The 16,793-nt window shown below is 46.3% G+C and overlaps 1 protein-coding gene across 2 annotated transcripts in view; it reads left to right on the top strand.

The window, feature by feature from the left end:
* The window catches only part of SMNDC1 (survival motor neuron domain containing 1), a 45,228-nt gene extending 30,229 nt beyond the window's left edge, over positions 1 to 14,999 (top strand). For both annotated transcript variants that reach the window (XM_082269187.1, XM_082269188.1), the window contains one exon: positions 14,572 to 14,999. In XM_082269187.1, the coding sequence (XP_082125313.1) occupies positions 14,572 to 14,709 (138 nt within the window). In that variant the 3' untranslated portion in view covers positions 14,710 to 14,999. The remainder of the gene's footprint in view (positions 1 to 14,571) is intronic.
* Positions 15,000 to 16,793: the final 1,794 nt, after the last annotated feature.

The raw sequence follows: 16,793 nt of genomic DNA, 5'->3' as shown, positions 1-16,793 counted from the left end.
GTCGGATTAGTGTGAACTGGCTCTAACACTAACACTATTAAGCTTCCTGTCTCCAGAGTTGAGCTGTAAACCTGTTTTGTTCCCCAGGAGAAACTAAAGCTAAAAGTAGATTTTAGATCCCTGGTGTCCAACATGCGACCCTTTTGATTTATGCAGTTGCGACCGCCCAATAATAGCTTTACTGCTACAGGGCGACCGCTCTGTGCAGAATCGGATATATATACATGATTCTGCTCTTCCGGGTAGGGGGCGCACCATCTGCTGGATGATCGCCTGCAACTGCTGATCAGCGAGACACACTGGACCGAGCTCTGCATCTGTAAACCATGCAGAGCTCCATTCTCTGTGGGGATGTGCCATCGCTGGCATTACCAGAATAAAAAAAAATGAAAATTCCCTTATATATACCATAGACGCAATAACCTTTGCGCAAACCAATCAATATACACTTATTGGGATTTTTTTTAACCAAAAATATGTAGCAGGGATACATATTTGGCCTAAACTTATGAAGAAATTTGATATTTTTAAATGTTTTATATTGGATATGTTTTATAGCAGAAAGTAAAAAATCTAGTTAACAGTGATCAAATGCCACAAAAAGCAAGCTCTACTTGTGGGGAAAAATGACTTAAATTTTATTTATGTACAGTGTTGCATTACCGCACAATTAGCAGTTAGCCACTTCAGCTCTGGAAGGTTTACCCCCCTTCATGACCATGAATAAAACTGATGTCCTTTTTTTTCCCCACAAATAGAGCTTTATTTTGGTGGTATTTGATCACCTCTGCGGTTTTTATTTTTTGTGCTTCAAAAAAAAGACAATTTTTTAAAAATCATTTTTTTTCTTTCTGCTATAAAATGCACCTTAAAAAAAAAAATGTAAAAAATCTAATTTCTTCATCAATTTAGGCCAATATGTATTCTGCTACTTGTTTTTGGTAAAAAAAAATCCCAATAAGCGTATATTAATTGGTTTACACAAAAGTTATAGGGCCTACAGACTAAGGGATATTTTTATGCAACTTTTATTTATTACTAGTAATGGCGGCAATCAGCGACATTGTGGCGGACAAATCAGACACTAAGTGACACTTTTTTGGGGACCAGTGACACCAAAACAGTGTTCTGTGCTATAAAAAAATGCACTGTCACTGTACTAATGATACTGGCAGGCAAGAGGTTAACGGGCGATCAATGGGTTAACTGTGTGCCTAGAGAGTGCTTTCTAACTGTGTGGGGGTGCTTGTAGTGTGGGAAGACACAGAACCGTGTTCCTGCTTAGCAGATACACATGATCTATCTTCCCTGGTCACAGACTGGTGATCTGCCTTGTTTACATATGCAGACTGCCGTTCTGCCTCTTTTGGGAACGATTGGCGGGTCCACTGGACCCACTGATTGGCTCACGATATGTCCAGTCAAAGCAGGAGCTGATCGCTGGCGTTTCCAGTTTCCTATTGTCTTCTGTAGCATATCCTGCAGCGTAAAGTAGAAGTGAATACTAATAAAAATTTAGAGAGCTCCCATTCCTCACGCGCAGAAGTGAATGCATACGTAAACAGTATTTGAACCAGACATGAGGTATGGCCGTGAATGTTAGAGCGAGAGAAATAATTGTAGCGCTAGGCCTCCTCTGTAACCCTAAACAGGTAATCTGTTAAGGTGTTTAAAGTGTCGCCTTAGGAGATTTTTAAGTACCTTAGTTTGTCACCATTCCATGAGCGTGTGCAATTTTAAAGCGTGACATGTTGGGTATCTATTTACTCAACGTAACATCATCTTTCACATTATACCAAAAAATTGGGGTTAACTATTACCCCACTTTATACACTATAAAGTGTATTTTCTCTTTCGTTCATTAAAAAAAAAAGACACAGCTCCATATCATCTTTGGCCCTTGGGTTATGCTGCTCTTCCTAGGAGTAAGACACTAGGCGGAAAAGAGATAAAATAGTTTGACTACGCCCATAGGGCAACCTCGGGGGTATACTCTCACTTCCTGCTCTAGCTCTTCAGTTTTTTTCTGCCTTTTCTTTCATTATTTTCTGTTCCTGTGAGAACTACAATCAACTGCCAGCCTGGGCGACGGACTGGATATACTAGATCCTTACGGTCTTCCCAGTCTGGCCAGCGAGCGCGCGCAGGCCTCAGCTCCGCTCTAGCTCGGCTCCGACATAGTCCCACTGGACAGGGACTGGCCGGCGAGTTAAACGCCTCGCGTGGACGCATAGCCCTGGTCACGACTTGAGTCACAGCGTACCTCTGGCCCGCAGCTCCCCCCATTCTAAGATGGGGAGGTGGGCTGCCTGGAATGGTGTCCACCTGGTTACATAATGTGGTAAGTAGTGTCCCCCCTCTCTTTTTGTGGTCCCTTGGGGTGGACGGTGGGCCCCTCCCTGGGATGGTCGGCCCCCCCGGGTTCCTTTCCATTCCCCCCAGCCTCTCTGACAGTCGCAGTGATCTTTTGGCCCCAAACTACCCCCCACCTCCCTGGGTGAGGTAGGAGCTGGTTCTGCCACTTGCTCCAGTGGGGGGGTTTGAATGTGGTTATTGTTGACCGGGCTGTCCGGTCCGCACACAGGGGTCTTTGAGCAGGTTCCCAGCCCCCTGGGGGTTAGTGACTGTGGCAGGGATGTCCTTTGGTCTCTCTTCAGTGGTTATTGGGCTGGGGGGGAGCGGATGTTTAATCATCTGCGGGTCTATGCCTCACGTGGCTGTATCAGACCGAAAATGAAGACCGCGGCTTTGCGGCCTACTCGCAGCTGTCTTGAGTGTCTGACCAAGCTGCTGATATAGCAGACGGTACTGACGACGGATGCACACCTCATGCGGCCTACTCGGGCCTAAGGAACTAGTCCAAGCGACTGACCAAGCTGTCTGAGCTGCTGATCAAGCTAACAGAGCTGTCGGCGGACTTGAAACTCACGCGACCAGTTCGGGCCCCAAATTTAGACCACATATTTGCGGCCTACTTGCGGCTGGCCATCCGAGCTGCTGTCCGAGCTGTTGACCAGGCTGTTCGAGCTGCCCTTGAACTGGGGGGCACTAGTTTCGTCAACCTAGTTGGACTATCTGGGTCTGTTCTGGACTCGGCCTCAGCCAGGGTGTTTCTCCCATGGCATGAGTTTCAAAAATTCGTCCACACGAGACCTCTGCAAAGAGAGATTCTTGCCATGTAGGGTAAGAATCCACAGTCTCTAGACACTCTGATCCTGTACAGCCGGGGTACGAGAGGGTCCTTGATTCGGTGGCTTCGCTCTCTGGCGCTTTGACAGGGTAAATCTCCTTCTGTACTGGATGGTGGTCACCACCGATGCCAGCCTGTCTGAGTGGGTTGGTGTTTTTTGGCACGGATTGTGCTGAGGGGGTCTGGACTCTGGAAGAATCCAGATTACTGATCAATATACTAGACATTTCCTCCAGAGGTGCTTCATCAGTTGTGTTTCCAGTGGGGAACTCCCGAGGAGGTCCTGTTGGCCTCTCGTCTTAACATGAAGGTGCTTGGGTTTGTGGCACGGTCTCAGGATCCTCTGGCTGACGCCACAGATGCACTGGTGGCTCCCTTGGGACCAGTATCGTCTGATATACGTCTTTCCTCTTCTAGAACTTCTGCCAAGACTCCTGCGTAGGCTAGAGGCAGAAGGGATTACGGCTATCCTAGTGGCTCCAGACTGGCCTCGCCAGTCTTGGTATGCAGGTCTGATACGCCTGGTCACCAATGCTCCTTGGAGACTTCCTCTTAGAGGAGATCTGTTGGCTCAAGGGCCAATCTTCCATCTTGCTTTACACTCGCTGGCTTTAATTGCTTGGCTGTCGGAAGCCAGGCGCTGAAGACTAGAGGGTTGTCTGAATAGGTGACTCCCACGCTGCTGTAAGCTAGTAAATCTACTTCTAGGTAGATTTAGCATCGCGTTTGAAGAGCGTACTTTCCGGATGTGAATCTCTTGAGGTTCACCCCCACACCTTTTAGGTGACTCTTGAGTTCGACTTTCCTCCAACGAGTTGTGGAGCAGAGTCTGGCATCGGGTACCACCAAGGGCCAGGTTTGGCTTTGGCGGTTTTCTTTCATCGTCCTATGGCTACGCTTCTGTGGGTCACATCTTTGTTCAGGGGGTTCGCCCCTTGCTCCCCCAGTGCGGTCTTCATTGCCCTCGTGGGATCTCAACTTGGTGCTGTCGGTTCTTCAGTAACCGCTGTTAGAAAATATTCGTAAGATTCCTCTGCTTACATTACCCCAGAAGTTAGCCTTCTTGGTGGCTTTTAATCTGCACGTTGGGTGTCAGAGCTGGCAGCTTGTCTTGTCATTCACCTTACTTGGTGGTTCATGGACATAAAGTCGTGCTTCAGCCCTGCCAGTCGTTACTTCCTAAAGTCGTCTCTGGTTTCCATTTTGAATAAAGGCATTGTGTTACCTTCCTTGAATCCTAAGCCTTAGCACCCTAAAGAGATTGCCTTACATTCTTTAGATGTGGCTCGGGCAATCGGGGTGTACCTGGCGGCGACTGAGTCGTTCCAAAAATCAGATTCGCTATTTGTCCTTACAGATGGACCATGTAAGGGGCTGGCCAGGTCTGCTGTGACCATTTTTAGATGGATTAGGCAGACGTTGGTGCAGGCCTATTCCATCGAGGGGCAGGATCCTCCTTTCCCGGTTACGGCACATTCTACATGGGCGCTTAGTGCCTCTTGGGCCTTCCTTAATCAGGCTTTAGTGGTGCAGGTTTGCAAGGTGGCCACCTGGTCGTCCGTGCACACTTTCACAAAGTCTTATGAGGTGGATGTGTTGGCATCTGCGGATTCTTCCTTTTGGCTGCAAGGGTTTGCAGGCCACTGTTGGAGTGGATAAGTCCTCTTTGAGGGTGTACTTTTATGTCAGATGAGCTCCAGTTGTTCCTGGTTGGCTACGTTTAGCCTTTTGAAGTTTATTTATTGCTGTGTTCTTCCCACCCCTCATGTTGACACTGCTTTGGGATGTCCCAAGAGTCAAAGAAGATCTGGAGCTGTGTCTGTCAATGAACGAAAGAGAACTGGATTTTTTTTTTTCTTACCGTGAAATCCTTTTCTCTGATGTTCATTGGCAGACACAGCACCCACCCCTCTAATGAGTTGGGGGTTATGTCTGACACAGCTTGTTACAAAACTGAAGAGCTAGAGCAGGAAGTGGGAGTATGCCCCCTTGACTGCCCTATGGGCGTAGTCAAACTCTTAACTCTTTTCCGTCTAGTGTCCAATACTTAGGAAGCATAACCCAAGGGTCAAAGAAGATATGGAGTTGTGTCTGTCAATGAACATCAGAGAAAAGGATTTTACGGTAAGACAAAAATACATTTTTCTCTAGCGCTCATTGACAGACGTAGTCCTCGGTGATACAGCACCTTCGGGTTATGTTGCCTCCACAGGAGCAGGACTAGACAGGAAATTAAAAAGCTCTGGCCACACCCTAGGGGCAGTCCCAGAGGGTATATCCTCTCTCTCTCTCTCTGCCTCAGCAAATCAGTTATTTTCTGTCTAGTTAGGAGTAAGGACCTAGATACCTTGCTGGGATCTTAGGTCCTGGCAAGATTTTTTTCTTAAAAGATTTTTTTAGACAGCTTTTTTTCTCCAGTGTTCCTGTGAGATCTTCAAGCAAGAAAGCTGAACTGGGCGACGGGCTGGATGTTGAGATCCGGTGGTCACCCCAGTTCAGCCTACGAGCGCGTGCAGGCCATAGCTCCGCGCTGGGTCGGCCGCGACAAAGTCCCATTAAAGGACTGACCCCGCGAGTTAAACGTCTCGCTGAAACGCCAAAGACCATGAGTCACGGCGTCCATATCGGTCGACAGCCCTCCCGCCCCGGTGGAGAGGGGTATTGTCAGGAGTTGGTGCCCGCCTGGTTCCGGTATGGTGAGTAGTATGTTCCCCCTTTTCCCCTGACGGGTCTTGTGGTGAACGCGGGCCCCTCTCTGTATGGTAAGATAGAGTCCCTCTCTATCCTATAAATGACACAGATCCTCCTACTTTGAGTGTGATTTTATGTGCAAAAGCCAGGAGGCTTGGTTTGGGAGCTAACAATCTAATTGTATACATGTTAAAAAGATTGTAATCAGTGGCATTCTGGGAATCTTACGGTGATAAGAATAAGCTACCTACCAGTCAGAAGCCACGGACATGTAGACTGCCTTCCTAATCAGATCTCCAGCTATTAGCAGGCCTCCCGAATGGCCATGCGGTCCGCCAGGGCCGGTACCGCCAACCACGCCAAATCCCCATGCAGAAGAGTGTTGTGTGCCCTGCAGCACACCGCTATTCAGTACAGGCCGCCGCCATTTTTTTTGCTGGATCGCACGAGCCGCCATTTTGGCGTAGCCTCGTGTCTCCAGCATGGGGGCGGCCATGTTTGAGGTGATCCAAACACCTCGTGGAGCTAGGGGAGGCGCCGGAAGGCGTGCAGAGGGGCGGAGCCGCCTCCTTTCTTCCTGGGCAGCCAGCCAAAAGACTTCCTGTTTGTCAAGACAGCGCTGTAACCTGTTGCAGTTAAACTCTGAGCATCAAGTGGTGAGCCTGGGGGTCTATCTCTCTCTCTCTCGATCGATAGGGATCCCTAGCAGGTAACACTAAGGGGCTTTTTGTGGCGCTGGGGGTCTGGAAAAAAAAAAAAAAAAAGTTTTTTATTTTTGAATTATATTATCCAGGAAGTGACTGGAATTATCATGGACCCTGCCACACATATTCCCCCACCTGTTTCCCTCGAGGGGGCCACGGGACCCGCCGGTGCACAGAGTGTAGAGTCATTTACAGCAATTTTGGAGTCTATGGTGGCTCGGGTGGAGGCGGCCTGTCAGGGACGGGGGTCAAGGAAGCGACCCCCGCCTACCCCTATACTATCTGACACCTCTGACTCAGATTCAGAGATGGTCACTGCAGTTGCAGGTTCCTCTGCAAGGGCTGTTGTCTCAGGTAAAGCCCCCTCAGACAGTGAGGAGGACGTTTCTTCTCCCGCTATAATTCAGGAAGAAGCATTGGTGGACGCACTAGTTGTGGCAGTGCAGGAAACCTTAAAACTTGAGGCTTTACCGGCAGAGGCAACTGAAACAGAGATTCCTTTTGGTACTAATAAGCCCATCAAAACGGTGAAGGTTTTTCCTGTACCCAAGTGTTTCGGTAATCAGATTAAAGGAGAATGGGAGCATTCTAAACGTACCTTTACTATTTCCAAGCGTATTGCTAGACGCTATCCGTTTGAGGAATCCATCATTAAGAAATGGACGGTACCACCAGTGGTGGATCCACCTATTTCCAGGCTGAATAAAGCCACGGTTATCCCAGTGGAGGACACTTCGTCCTTTAAGGATTCGGTGGATCGAAAGATGGAAGCAGAGTCCCGCACCATCTCCTCTCTGATAGGGTCAGCATTTAGACCAGTAATTGTTATTGGTCTAGTTTCCCAGACACTTACGGAATGGGCGAGAATGGTACGCCAAGACCTTAGGGGAAAAGATATTCCCCAGGAGACATCTGATTTGATGGAACAGATTATACAAGGGCTACAGTTTATCTGTGACGCAGCCTTGGACACTACTCCCTTATTAGGGCATGCATCTATGTCAGCGGTCATCCTCAGACGTGTGCTGTGGTTAAAATGCTGGTCAGCTGACCTAGGTTCCAAAAAGACCTTGACAAATCTCCCTTTTCAGGGGAATCGTCTATTTGGGGCCAACCTAGATGAAATCATTAAGGATGCCACTGGGGGCAAGAGCACTTTTTTGCCACAGGCTGCTAAAGCTAAGGGACCTCGCAACAAGCGAGGACCGTTCTTTACCGCCCATAAAGGGCGCCCGGCTGGTACAAGCGGGAAAGGCAAGACTCCTCCAGGAGGGTTCAAGAAGGGCTGGTCGGACAAGCAGAGGACCAACCCAGCCAAACCCGAAGCAAAGGAGTACACAGCCTGAAGGTGCGCCCCCACCCGGTTTCAGGGTGGGGGGACGTTTTCACCGGTATTCAGGACATTAGATCGAGCATCAACCACTACTACCGGTGCGATTCTTCCCTTCCAACATTTAAGTACTACAGGAAGCGGTAGTTACCGTTCCCTGAATAGATCTTTTCCTTTACCTTTTCCTAAGATTAGTCCCTATACCTCACAGGAATCGGATCTGGTTGACCAGATAGGCCAAGTAGCCTCTAGTCGGGTGACTTCGGTCCCTGAGGTTCAACCAGAAAAGATCACCCTTCCTGATAACAATCAGGTATCTGATAAATGTGTGGGAACAGAAAACGACCAGACTTTCTCGGATGGTCGGGGCCAGATACCTCTAGGGACGCCTGGTTCAGATTCTATCAGCGCCAGTGGTCCTAGAAATTCTAGGCTGGCCTCCTCAAGCCGGCCTGGCCGACTTGGACATGCTAGTCGCAGACGTTCCGTGGGAACTTCGTCTCAGGGAGTGTCTGTGGTCTCAAGGACCAATTTACCATCATGCTTTACAGTCGCTGGTTTTAATGGCCTGGCCATTGAGACCCAAGTACTGAAGGACAGAGGTTTGTCTACTTCAGTCATTCCTACCCTTATTAAAGCAAGGAAAGCGACTTCCAGCAAGGTCTATTATCACACATGGAAGACTTATATTGCGTGGTGCGAATCTTTAGGATTTCCTCCACGTACCTATTCGGTGACTCGAATATTGGCCTTTTTGCAACAAGGGGTTGAGCAGAAGCTAGCCTTGAGCACCATCAAGGGTCAAGTTTCAGCATTAACAATCTTCTTTCAGAAGCCTTTAGCTACCAAGTCCTTGGTGCGGAATTTCATCCAGGGGGTGCGGCACCTGGCTCCACCAGTCCGCGCGCCCTTACCGCCCTGGGATCTTAATTTGGTTTTGTCGGTTCTACAGAAACCTCCCTTTGAAAACATCAGGGAGATTCCCTTGCTTACTTTATCCCAGAAGGTGGCCTTCTTGGTGGCTATTACTTCTGCTCGCAGGGTGTCAGAACTGGCTGCATTATCATGCCAGTCCCCATACCTAGTGATTCATAGGGATAAGGTAGTACTTCATCCTAAGCCATCTTTTCTTCCTAAGGTGGTTTCAGATTTTCATCTGAATGAAGATATTGTACTACCTTCCTTGTGTCCTCAGCCCAAGCATCATCGGGAACATGCGTTGCATTCCTTAGATGTGGTTCGGGCAATCAGGGTATACCTGAAAGCTACGTAATCATTCCGTAAGACGGATTCACTTTTTGTGATCACGGATGGCCCCAGAAAGGGTTTGCCTGCATCTGCCGCGACCATTGCCAAATGGATTAGACAAACGGTGGTACAGGCTTATTCTATTAAGGGTCAGAGTCCTCCGTTCCCTGTTAGGGCGCACTCCACTCGAGCGCTCAGTACTTCCTGGGCCTTTCGCCATCAGGCGTCAGTGGTCCAGGTATGTAAGGCGGCCACCTGGTCGTCGGTACATACCTTTACAAAATTCTATAAAATTGATGTGACGGCATCGGCGGATGCCTCATTTGGCCGCAAGGTTTTGCAGGCCGCAATTTGAGGAGACCGGTGGTCTACCTCGAGGGTTTTTTCTGTTTGAAAAAAAAAAAAAAAAAAAAAATTTTCTCTTTTTTGTTGAGTCTCATCATTAAGGATGAGCATTGTAAACTTCTAGTTGGCACCGGTTGGGCCTTCTAGATTGGGATTTGATTTTCATTTTCCCACCCCTCATTTGTGATACTGCTCTGGGACGTCCCGAAGGTGCTGTATCACCGAGGACTACGTCTGTCAATGAGCGCTAGAGAAAAATGGATTTTTGTAAAATCTTACCGTAAAATCCTTTTCTCTTAGCTCATTGACAGACGTAGTCCCCGCCCCTCTGTTTTTTGAGTTGGGTTGGGTTAAAATCTCTAAAGACTGCTTTTTCACATAACTGATTTGCTGAGGCAGAGAGAGAGAGGATATACCCTCTGGGACTGCCCCTAGGGTGTGGCCAGAGCTTTTTAATTTCCTGTCTAGTCCTGCTCCTGTGGAGGCAACATAACCCGAAGGTGCTGTATCACCGAGGACTACGTCTGTCAATGAGCTAAGAGAAAAGGATTTTACGGTAAGATTTTACAAAAATCCATTTTTTTCCAAAAAATTTGCGTTTGCCAAACTGCTGAGCAAATTTCAGTGATTGCCGTTTTATTCCCTGGGCTCTCTGCTAAAAAAAAAATTATGTATACTGTTTGGGGGTTAAAGTAATTTTCTAGCAAAAATATACTGATTTAAACTTGTAAAAATGCCAGAAAAAGCCTGGTAGGCAAGTGGTTAAATTGCTAGCACCTTTTGCCCATGTGATAGAACACCATTTGTTCAGTAGGGGGAGGAGTTGCTGTAAAACTTTCCATACAGTATTAGCTAGTTGATGTTCTGTCTCTTTATGTAAGTCCTAATTTAAAATGGGGACATGATGTTCTTGGGTATGGCTGCCTATAAAAAACATGCGACACCTCCAGCTTCTCCCCTCAGCCGATTATTTTATAGTGGTGTACATTGTGTTCTAGCTGTGACTGTAATGCAAAGCGGGCACTAACCAACTCTGCTATGCTAATCTCCCATAGCAGGCAGACTTCTTACTTTACTGTTACTGTAAACAGAACTGTAAATCAAAGGGAATAAAGCTTATGTGGCCTCAGAACTCAATATATTGCATGTTACCAGTGCTTTAGATGTGGTGGCTGCATTTTGTTTTCTTTTAACCACTTTGCATCTGGGCCAATTCTCTCATACATGTAAAAATCATAATTTCTTTGCTAAAAACATTACTCAGAACCCCCCCCCCCCCAAACATTATTATATATATATATATATATATATATATATATATATATATATATAGCAAAGACCTTGGCGAATAAAATAGCGGCCGTTGCAATTTTTTATGTCACACAGTATTTGCACAGCAATTGTTTTATAAAGTACACTTTAATGAATTTTAATGCAAAAAAACACCTTAGATAACCCAATTTTTTATTAAAATTTCAAAGATGTTACACCAAGTACCTAGATGCCAAACATGTCACACTTTAAAATGTACGCACATTTGTGGAATGGCACAAAACTACGGTACTTAAAAATCTCCATAGGCTATGTTTTAAAAAAGAATATACAGGTTACCAGTTTAGAGCTACAGAGGAAGTCTAGTGCTAGAATTATCGCTCTCACTCCAATGCTTGTGGAGATACCTCACGTCTGGTCCATACGTCATTTACATATGCGGGCGCTACCTGCTTATGCACTTGTTTCTACGTTGAGCATGAGGAATGTAAACATCCCTTGTAAGTCCCGGTTCACACTGCTGCAACTTCTCATGTGACTTGAGAGTTCAAAGTTCCATAACCAATCACGCCCCATTAGCGGCAATGGAACTGTTCTAATCTGTGTGACTCAAGTCGCTCCGACTTAGAAAAAGGTTCCTGCACTTCTTTGGTAAGACTTCATCACAAATTGCATTGACTTCTGGTAAAGAAGTTGTATGCAAGCCGCAATAGTGTGAACAAGGGCTAATCGGAATAAGGCGTGACATGTCCTCTTTATGGAGACATCTGGGTCAAAAAGACCCCAGATATCTGCTTTACCCTGGAAAGCATGAGCTCAAAAAAAAAAAAAAAAAAGAATCGATCTCTGCTTTCCAGGGTAAAAAACTGGCAGTGTTTACGTCTGCCAGTGCCTATCATGATGTCACTACGGCCTCCCGGGGTCATAGAAATGGCTAGAGACTGTCTAGGGAAGCAATGGAGGATGGCAGGAGGGGCGGAGGGTGGATATCCTGCTGTCTCTAAAAGCAATCTAGCAACTCATGAGCCACTAGGATGGCTTTTACAAGACGGGGAGTCCACTGGCTGAAAACAAAGATACCTGGATGATGCCTGTAGCTGCACCCATCTTCCAGATAGCACCACATTAAGTCCAGAACGTCATGTAATGGCCTTCTGGTGGGAAGTGGTTAAACCTGTAACAGTAGCAGTCCTGCCTAATTACAGATACCACGAGGGGTCAAAAACTTTTTACAGTGTTGGTTAGAATGACCCCTTTTGTGAGCCCTCTGACCTAGGGTTAATAAACTGAAAGTAGAATTCTAGACAGGGATTTTTTTTTTTTTTTTTAATCAAACCGCACGGGGTACTTCATATTCATGACTACTTGGGTTAAGCTGCTTCCTGACCCTGGCCAATAAAAGGCGGAATTGCCCACCCAGCCATAACCCCTCCCAGCTCAGTTAAGGGATAAGTTCACCTTTTTGTAAAATATTACAACCATATTCAGTTCACCCATTACATATGCACCGGCCTACGATCCCCCCTTTTTGACAGATATCACACTAGCTGTCACAATCTGAAATAATTGCAGCTGTGGCATTACACCCAAGATCTGCTGATCATGGATGCAATGCTTTACAGGTCCCTGTTAAGGTCCCTGCTAAGTTAAGAGATGTGTCTATGAGGTCACCCTGAAGATTTCTTTTAAAGGGCACTAGTCCTATAGTTTATGGTCTATTCTGCACACCTCTGCTGGGCAAGGAAAAAAGGCATCATCTACATTGGTCACCTACAGCCCTGAGGCCAAAAGGGACCATACCTGGACCTTAACAGTGGGAATTAAGTGTAATGTTGCTCTTCCATGCTGGACCTTGTGGGCAGCAATCGCCAGGGTACTCAGTATCCAATGACCTCCCTGGCAGGGTGTTGTACCAATGGTAGTGACCCCTTTAGGTGGAGTTGAGTCTCTGTAGGCCCTGTGGCACCTTCCCATCATGAGGGGTGAAAATTGGGCTCTTTGGCCATATTGCAAAGAATAAGTGCCCCTGTATGTGGCTTATGTGTCCCCTGGTGCTTGGGCTCTGCAGGCGGGCAGCAGTGCAGGACTGGAGCGACACACCACAGTGCCATCTCTCCCCTTGTCCATTCACAGAAAATACAACATTCTGTAAATAAATATGGGGAAAGAGAGGCAGATGAATGACAGTTTTACTTCTCTGTATGGTGGACCTGAAGCTGGGGTTAAACTTTATTAGAACCTATATTGAAGCCTGCAGAACACTGTACCCACAACACACTGATTACGAGTACAATGCACTGTAGGCTGAAATACAAAAAATAGTAAATGCACACTGATCATATCATTGGTGTAGCTGCATGTATAGGTGTAAATATATAGTTACATAGTAGTTGAGGTTAAATAAAGACAATAGTCCATCCAGTTTATGTGTATATTATGTGTGTGTGTGTAAAATGGAGAGAGATGGAGAGAGATGGAGAGAGATGGAGAGAGATGGAGAGAGATGGAGAGAGATGGAGAGAGATGGAGAGAGATGGAGAGAGATGGAGAGCGATAGATAGATAGATAGATAGATAGATCTCTTTTTTTTTTTTTTTTTTTTTTTTTGGCAAAAGGTGTAGATGGCCATTTAAAGCGGAGGTAAACTTCCATCTTTAAGTTTTACCTATAGTTAAGCCTATATTAAGGCCAACCTGCATGGTTTAGGAGATCTTTACTGTCCTAGCAGCCAGTTACATCACCGGCGCATGCACTCTGAAGGAACAGCCACCCATACTGTTTCCTCGCAGCAGTGAGCCATGACTGGCAGCTCCCGCGTGCATGAGCGGGACTGACGTCATCACGGCTACGGGCAGTCACGGAGCCGCGAACCAGAAAGGAAGACCGGGTAAAGATGGACGCCATCTTCAGCGATGACATTGCATCGCTGGAACAGTTTGCTTTCAGGTAAGTTTAACATAATGTGCTAGTATGCAATGCATACTAGCACATTATGCCTTTGCCTTGCAGGTAAGGCAATAAAAAAAAAAGTGCAGAGGTTTACCGCCCCTTTTAAACAGGCTGACTTGCTTAAAGTGGTTGAAAAGTCACATCTATGAATTACTTTGTTCCTCGGTTTTAGGTCCCTGTTTAGTACAGTGTGTGTAGTCTCAAAATTATAATGCTACATACTTTTTTTGCACAGTGCTGTTGTGCAGTCATGTGTCCTCCCTCTGCTTCCCTTCCTGATTTGAGAGAGCACAGTGGGAGGGGCTGATATTTCCTTCTGATGTATGCAAGCTGGCAGAGAGAGGACACCTGACTGCACAGCAGCACTGTGCAAAGAAGGTATGTAGCATTATAATTTTTAGAAAACACACTGCACTAAACATGGACCTAAAAAAGATGATCAAAGTAATTATTAGAGGTTTTTTTTACAAGCACTGGAGCAGAAAATAGTGTTACTCAAGGGGTAGCAGATGAGATCGTCTCCCAAACAGACTATGGAAATTACAGGGGAGGGGGAGATGCAGAGACGCTGAGAAGAGAGTAGGATGAAGGAAGCATGTAATCTGACCACGCTATCATGGATCACCAGCCATGATAAGCGTGGTCAGATTTCAGAGGGGAACACAGGAACAGGCAGGATCAACCAGGTATTGTACAACTCGGAAAGGGCCGCCAACTGACACTACAAAAGCACTATGCTATATATCATGCCTTAAAGGGACAGGGACATTTTTTTTTTTTTTTTCAGCTACGTTTTTGCACTATTTCAGTAATATATTCCCCTTTTCTCTCCCAATCCACAGGTGAAAAGAAGTATTTTTGCCTCTCCGGAGAGCGTCACTGGCAAGGTGGGAGTCGGCACCTGCGGCATCGCAGACAAACCAATGACACAGTATCAAGACACTTCCAAATACAACGTCAGGCACCTGATGCCTCAGTAAAACTCACGTGTACCACATTCACCTTTTTATCCCTCTATTTTTCTAAAACTAAGTTATTTGTCGTCAAATGAAGATTAGCATGGCTCTCTGATGAATCGTTTAGAAAGCGCAAGGATACAGGCAACTGAAAAGGCAGACTTTTATGTTAACATACATTGGGCATTTGACCAGGGAGCATATTTGGAACCAGTGAGTTCTTTGGGGCCCTTCTGAAGCAGTCTGCACCCGCAAAGGAACTGCAGGTAACCTGGCAGGGAGCATTTGGCAGTTCAGTTCCTGTACAGGTGCTCATAGCTGGTTTACTGGTCTGAGTCGTTTTGATATTTCATCAGCAAAATCTGATACTGCTATTTTTCCATCTGACTGCTGTTGCCACCTCCCAATTAGAATTTGAAGCCTGAAACTGATGTCTCAGTTTTTCTGTGATTGCTGGCAAGTCAAATCACAATTTGAGGGGGCGGGGTGGGGGCACAATCATATGGCAATGGGTAAATATATTACACAATAAGACGTGTCCTGCTTTCCTGATGAATAATCTCATGATACAGAATAACTGCAGAGTATAGGCTGCAAGAAACTAACACTTATATTAAGACTGTGTGTAAGAGATAAACTTCTGCCAGGATACTTTGCTGACGGAGAGGGATTTATTCTAATAGGCAGACTGGAGGCATCATAAGGTGCCTTACGTTAAAGTTGATATCTGGGCAAAATCTCACCACTCCTAAAAATGCCTTCCCTCTCCTAACACCTATTCTGACTAACCTGTGTAAGAAAGTCCTGTATGCTTGCCGATTTTCAGGCTGTTTTGGTATCAGGCTCCCCTCTGTCAGCCAGGGGTGGCTGCAGGGGAGAGGAAGGAGCACTGACAACCGGTGTGCCATAGGCTGCTATGGGTGACGTCGCCTCTTCCAGACATAACCAGCCATTATCGATTGTTCTCTCCTCTCCCCTGCAGCCAGCACTGGCTGCCACAGGGGAGAAGGAGATTAGTGCTGCTCAGCACCCTACTCCTGCGCTCAGAACCTGGTCCTCAGGCTGCCTCAATCCTGGAACTTGTACTCATACTTGGCATCCACTATGGCTGGGCTTTGCTGCCCCCTACGACCGGGGCGGTCGACCAAACACTGTAGATGCAAAACAAAGAAAGGGCGCACCAGCCTAGCGCATTATCCTCAGCGAGTTTATTGATAATAAGAAGATAAAAATCAGCTACTCACAAACATACGTGAAAGTCAAGCATATCAATTCCATAAAGCAGCATCATTACAGGAGTCCGATATATCATGAAAGCAGAGGGCTGACGAGTTTCGAGGCCATGCCTCTTCCTCAGAGCCTCCCACAGGGGAGATCATGTGACTGTAGCTGCCTAAAAATAGTCAAGTATACAGATCTTTCTTACACAAATTAGTCAGAATAGATGTTAGGAGGGGGAAGGGAGCATTTTTAAGAGTAACTTAGGATTTCCCTGAAATTCTCCTTTAACCGAAGTGCTACAATCCTTCGCACAGTGCTGCAAGAGCCGCCCCAAACTTTCCATCAATTTAGGATATTGGAACAGAAGCCAGGCCCCTCTTCTGAGTGCCCCCACATGAATGAATGGTGAACAGACCACAAGTGTTAAGGCTGGACATGCTACTCACACTCCACCTAACGATATACGGGCTCTCAGGAATTTTGCATAGGAATTTTAGAAGTCTCTTAGGGTTTTGGCTACTTTTTTTTTTCCAGATGTTTCTTCAATTGAGATCGGGATCATATGGGCATTTAGAGCAAAGTGACCAATTCTTTTGTAAGACCTTTTGTTGCTTAGGGTGAGTCCTTGGAAAATAGATGGTCCTTCTGGGTACAAACAAGCATGTGACCACATGCAGTGCAGAATGCAGTGCTGTCAATTGAACACTGTCACAGAGGGAAGAATTAACCCCGCGTAAGATCTGGCACTGATCTTACATAATGCTTTGACATCTGACTCTGATGAAGGAATGGAACAGCGAGGAGCGCAACGTTAAACCAGTTTCACCTTACAAGAGAACCTGTCGCTTTGCTTTGAATGGCCTAGTTACAACTTAAGAATTGTCTTA

This window comes from Pelophylax lessonae (genome assembly GCF_965119305.1).
Source record: "Pelophylax lessonae genome assembly, chromosome: 9".
Lineage (NCBI taxonomy): Eukaryota > Metazoa > Chordata > Amphibia > Anura > Ranidae > Pelophylax > Pelophylax lessonae.
The sequence above is the reverse complement of the archived record's forward strand: the minus strand, read 5'-3'. Positions and strand labels throughout refer to the sequence as shown.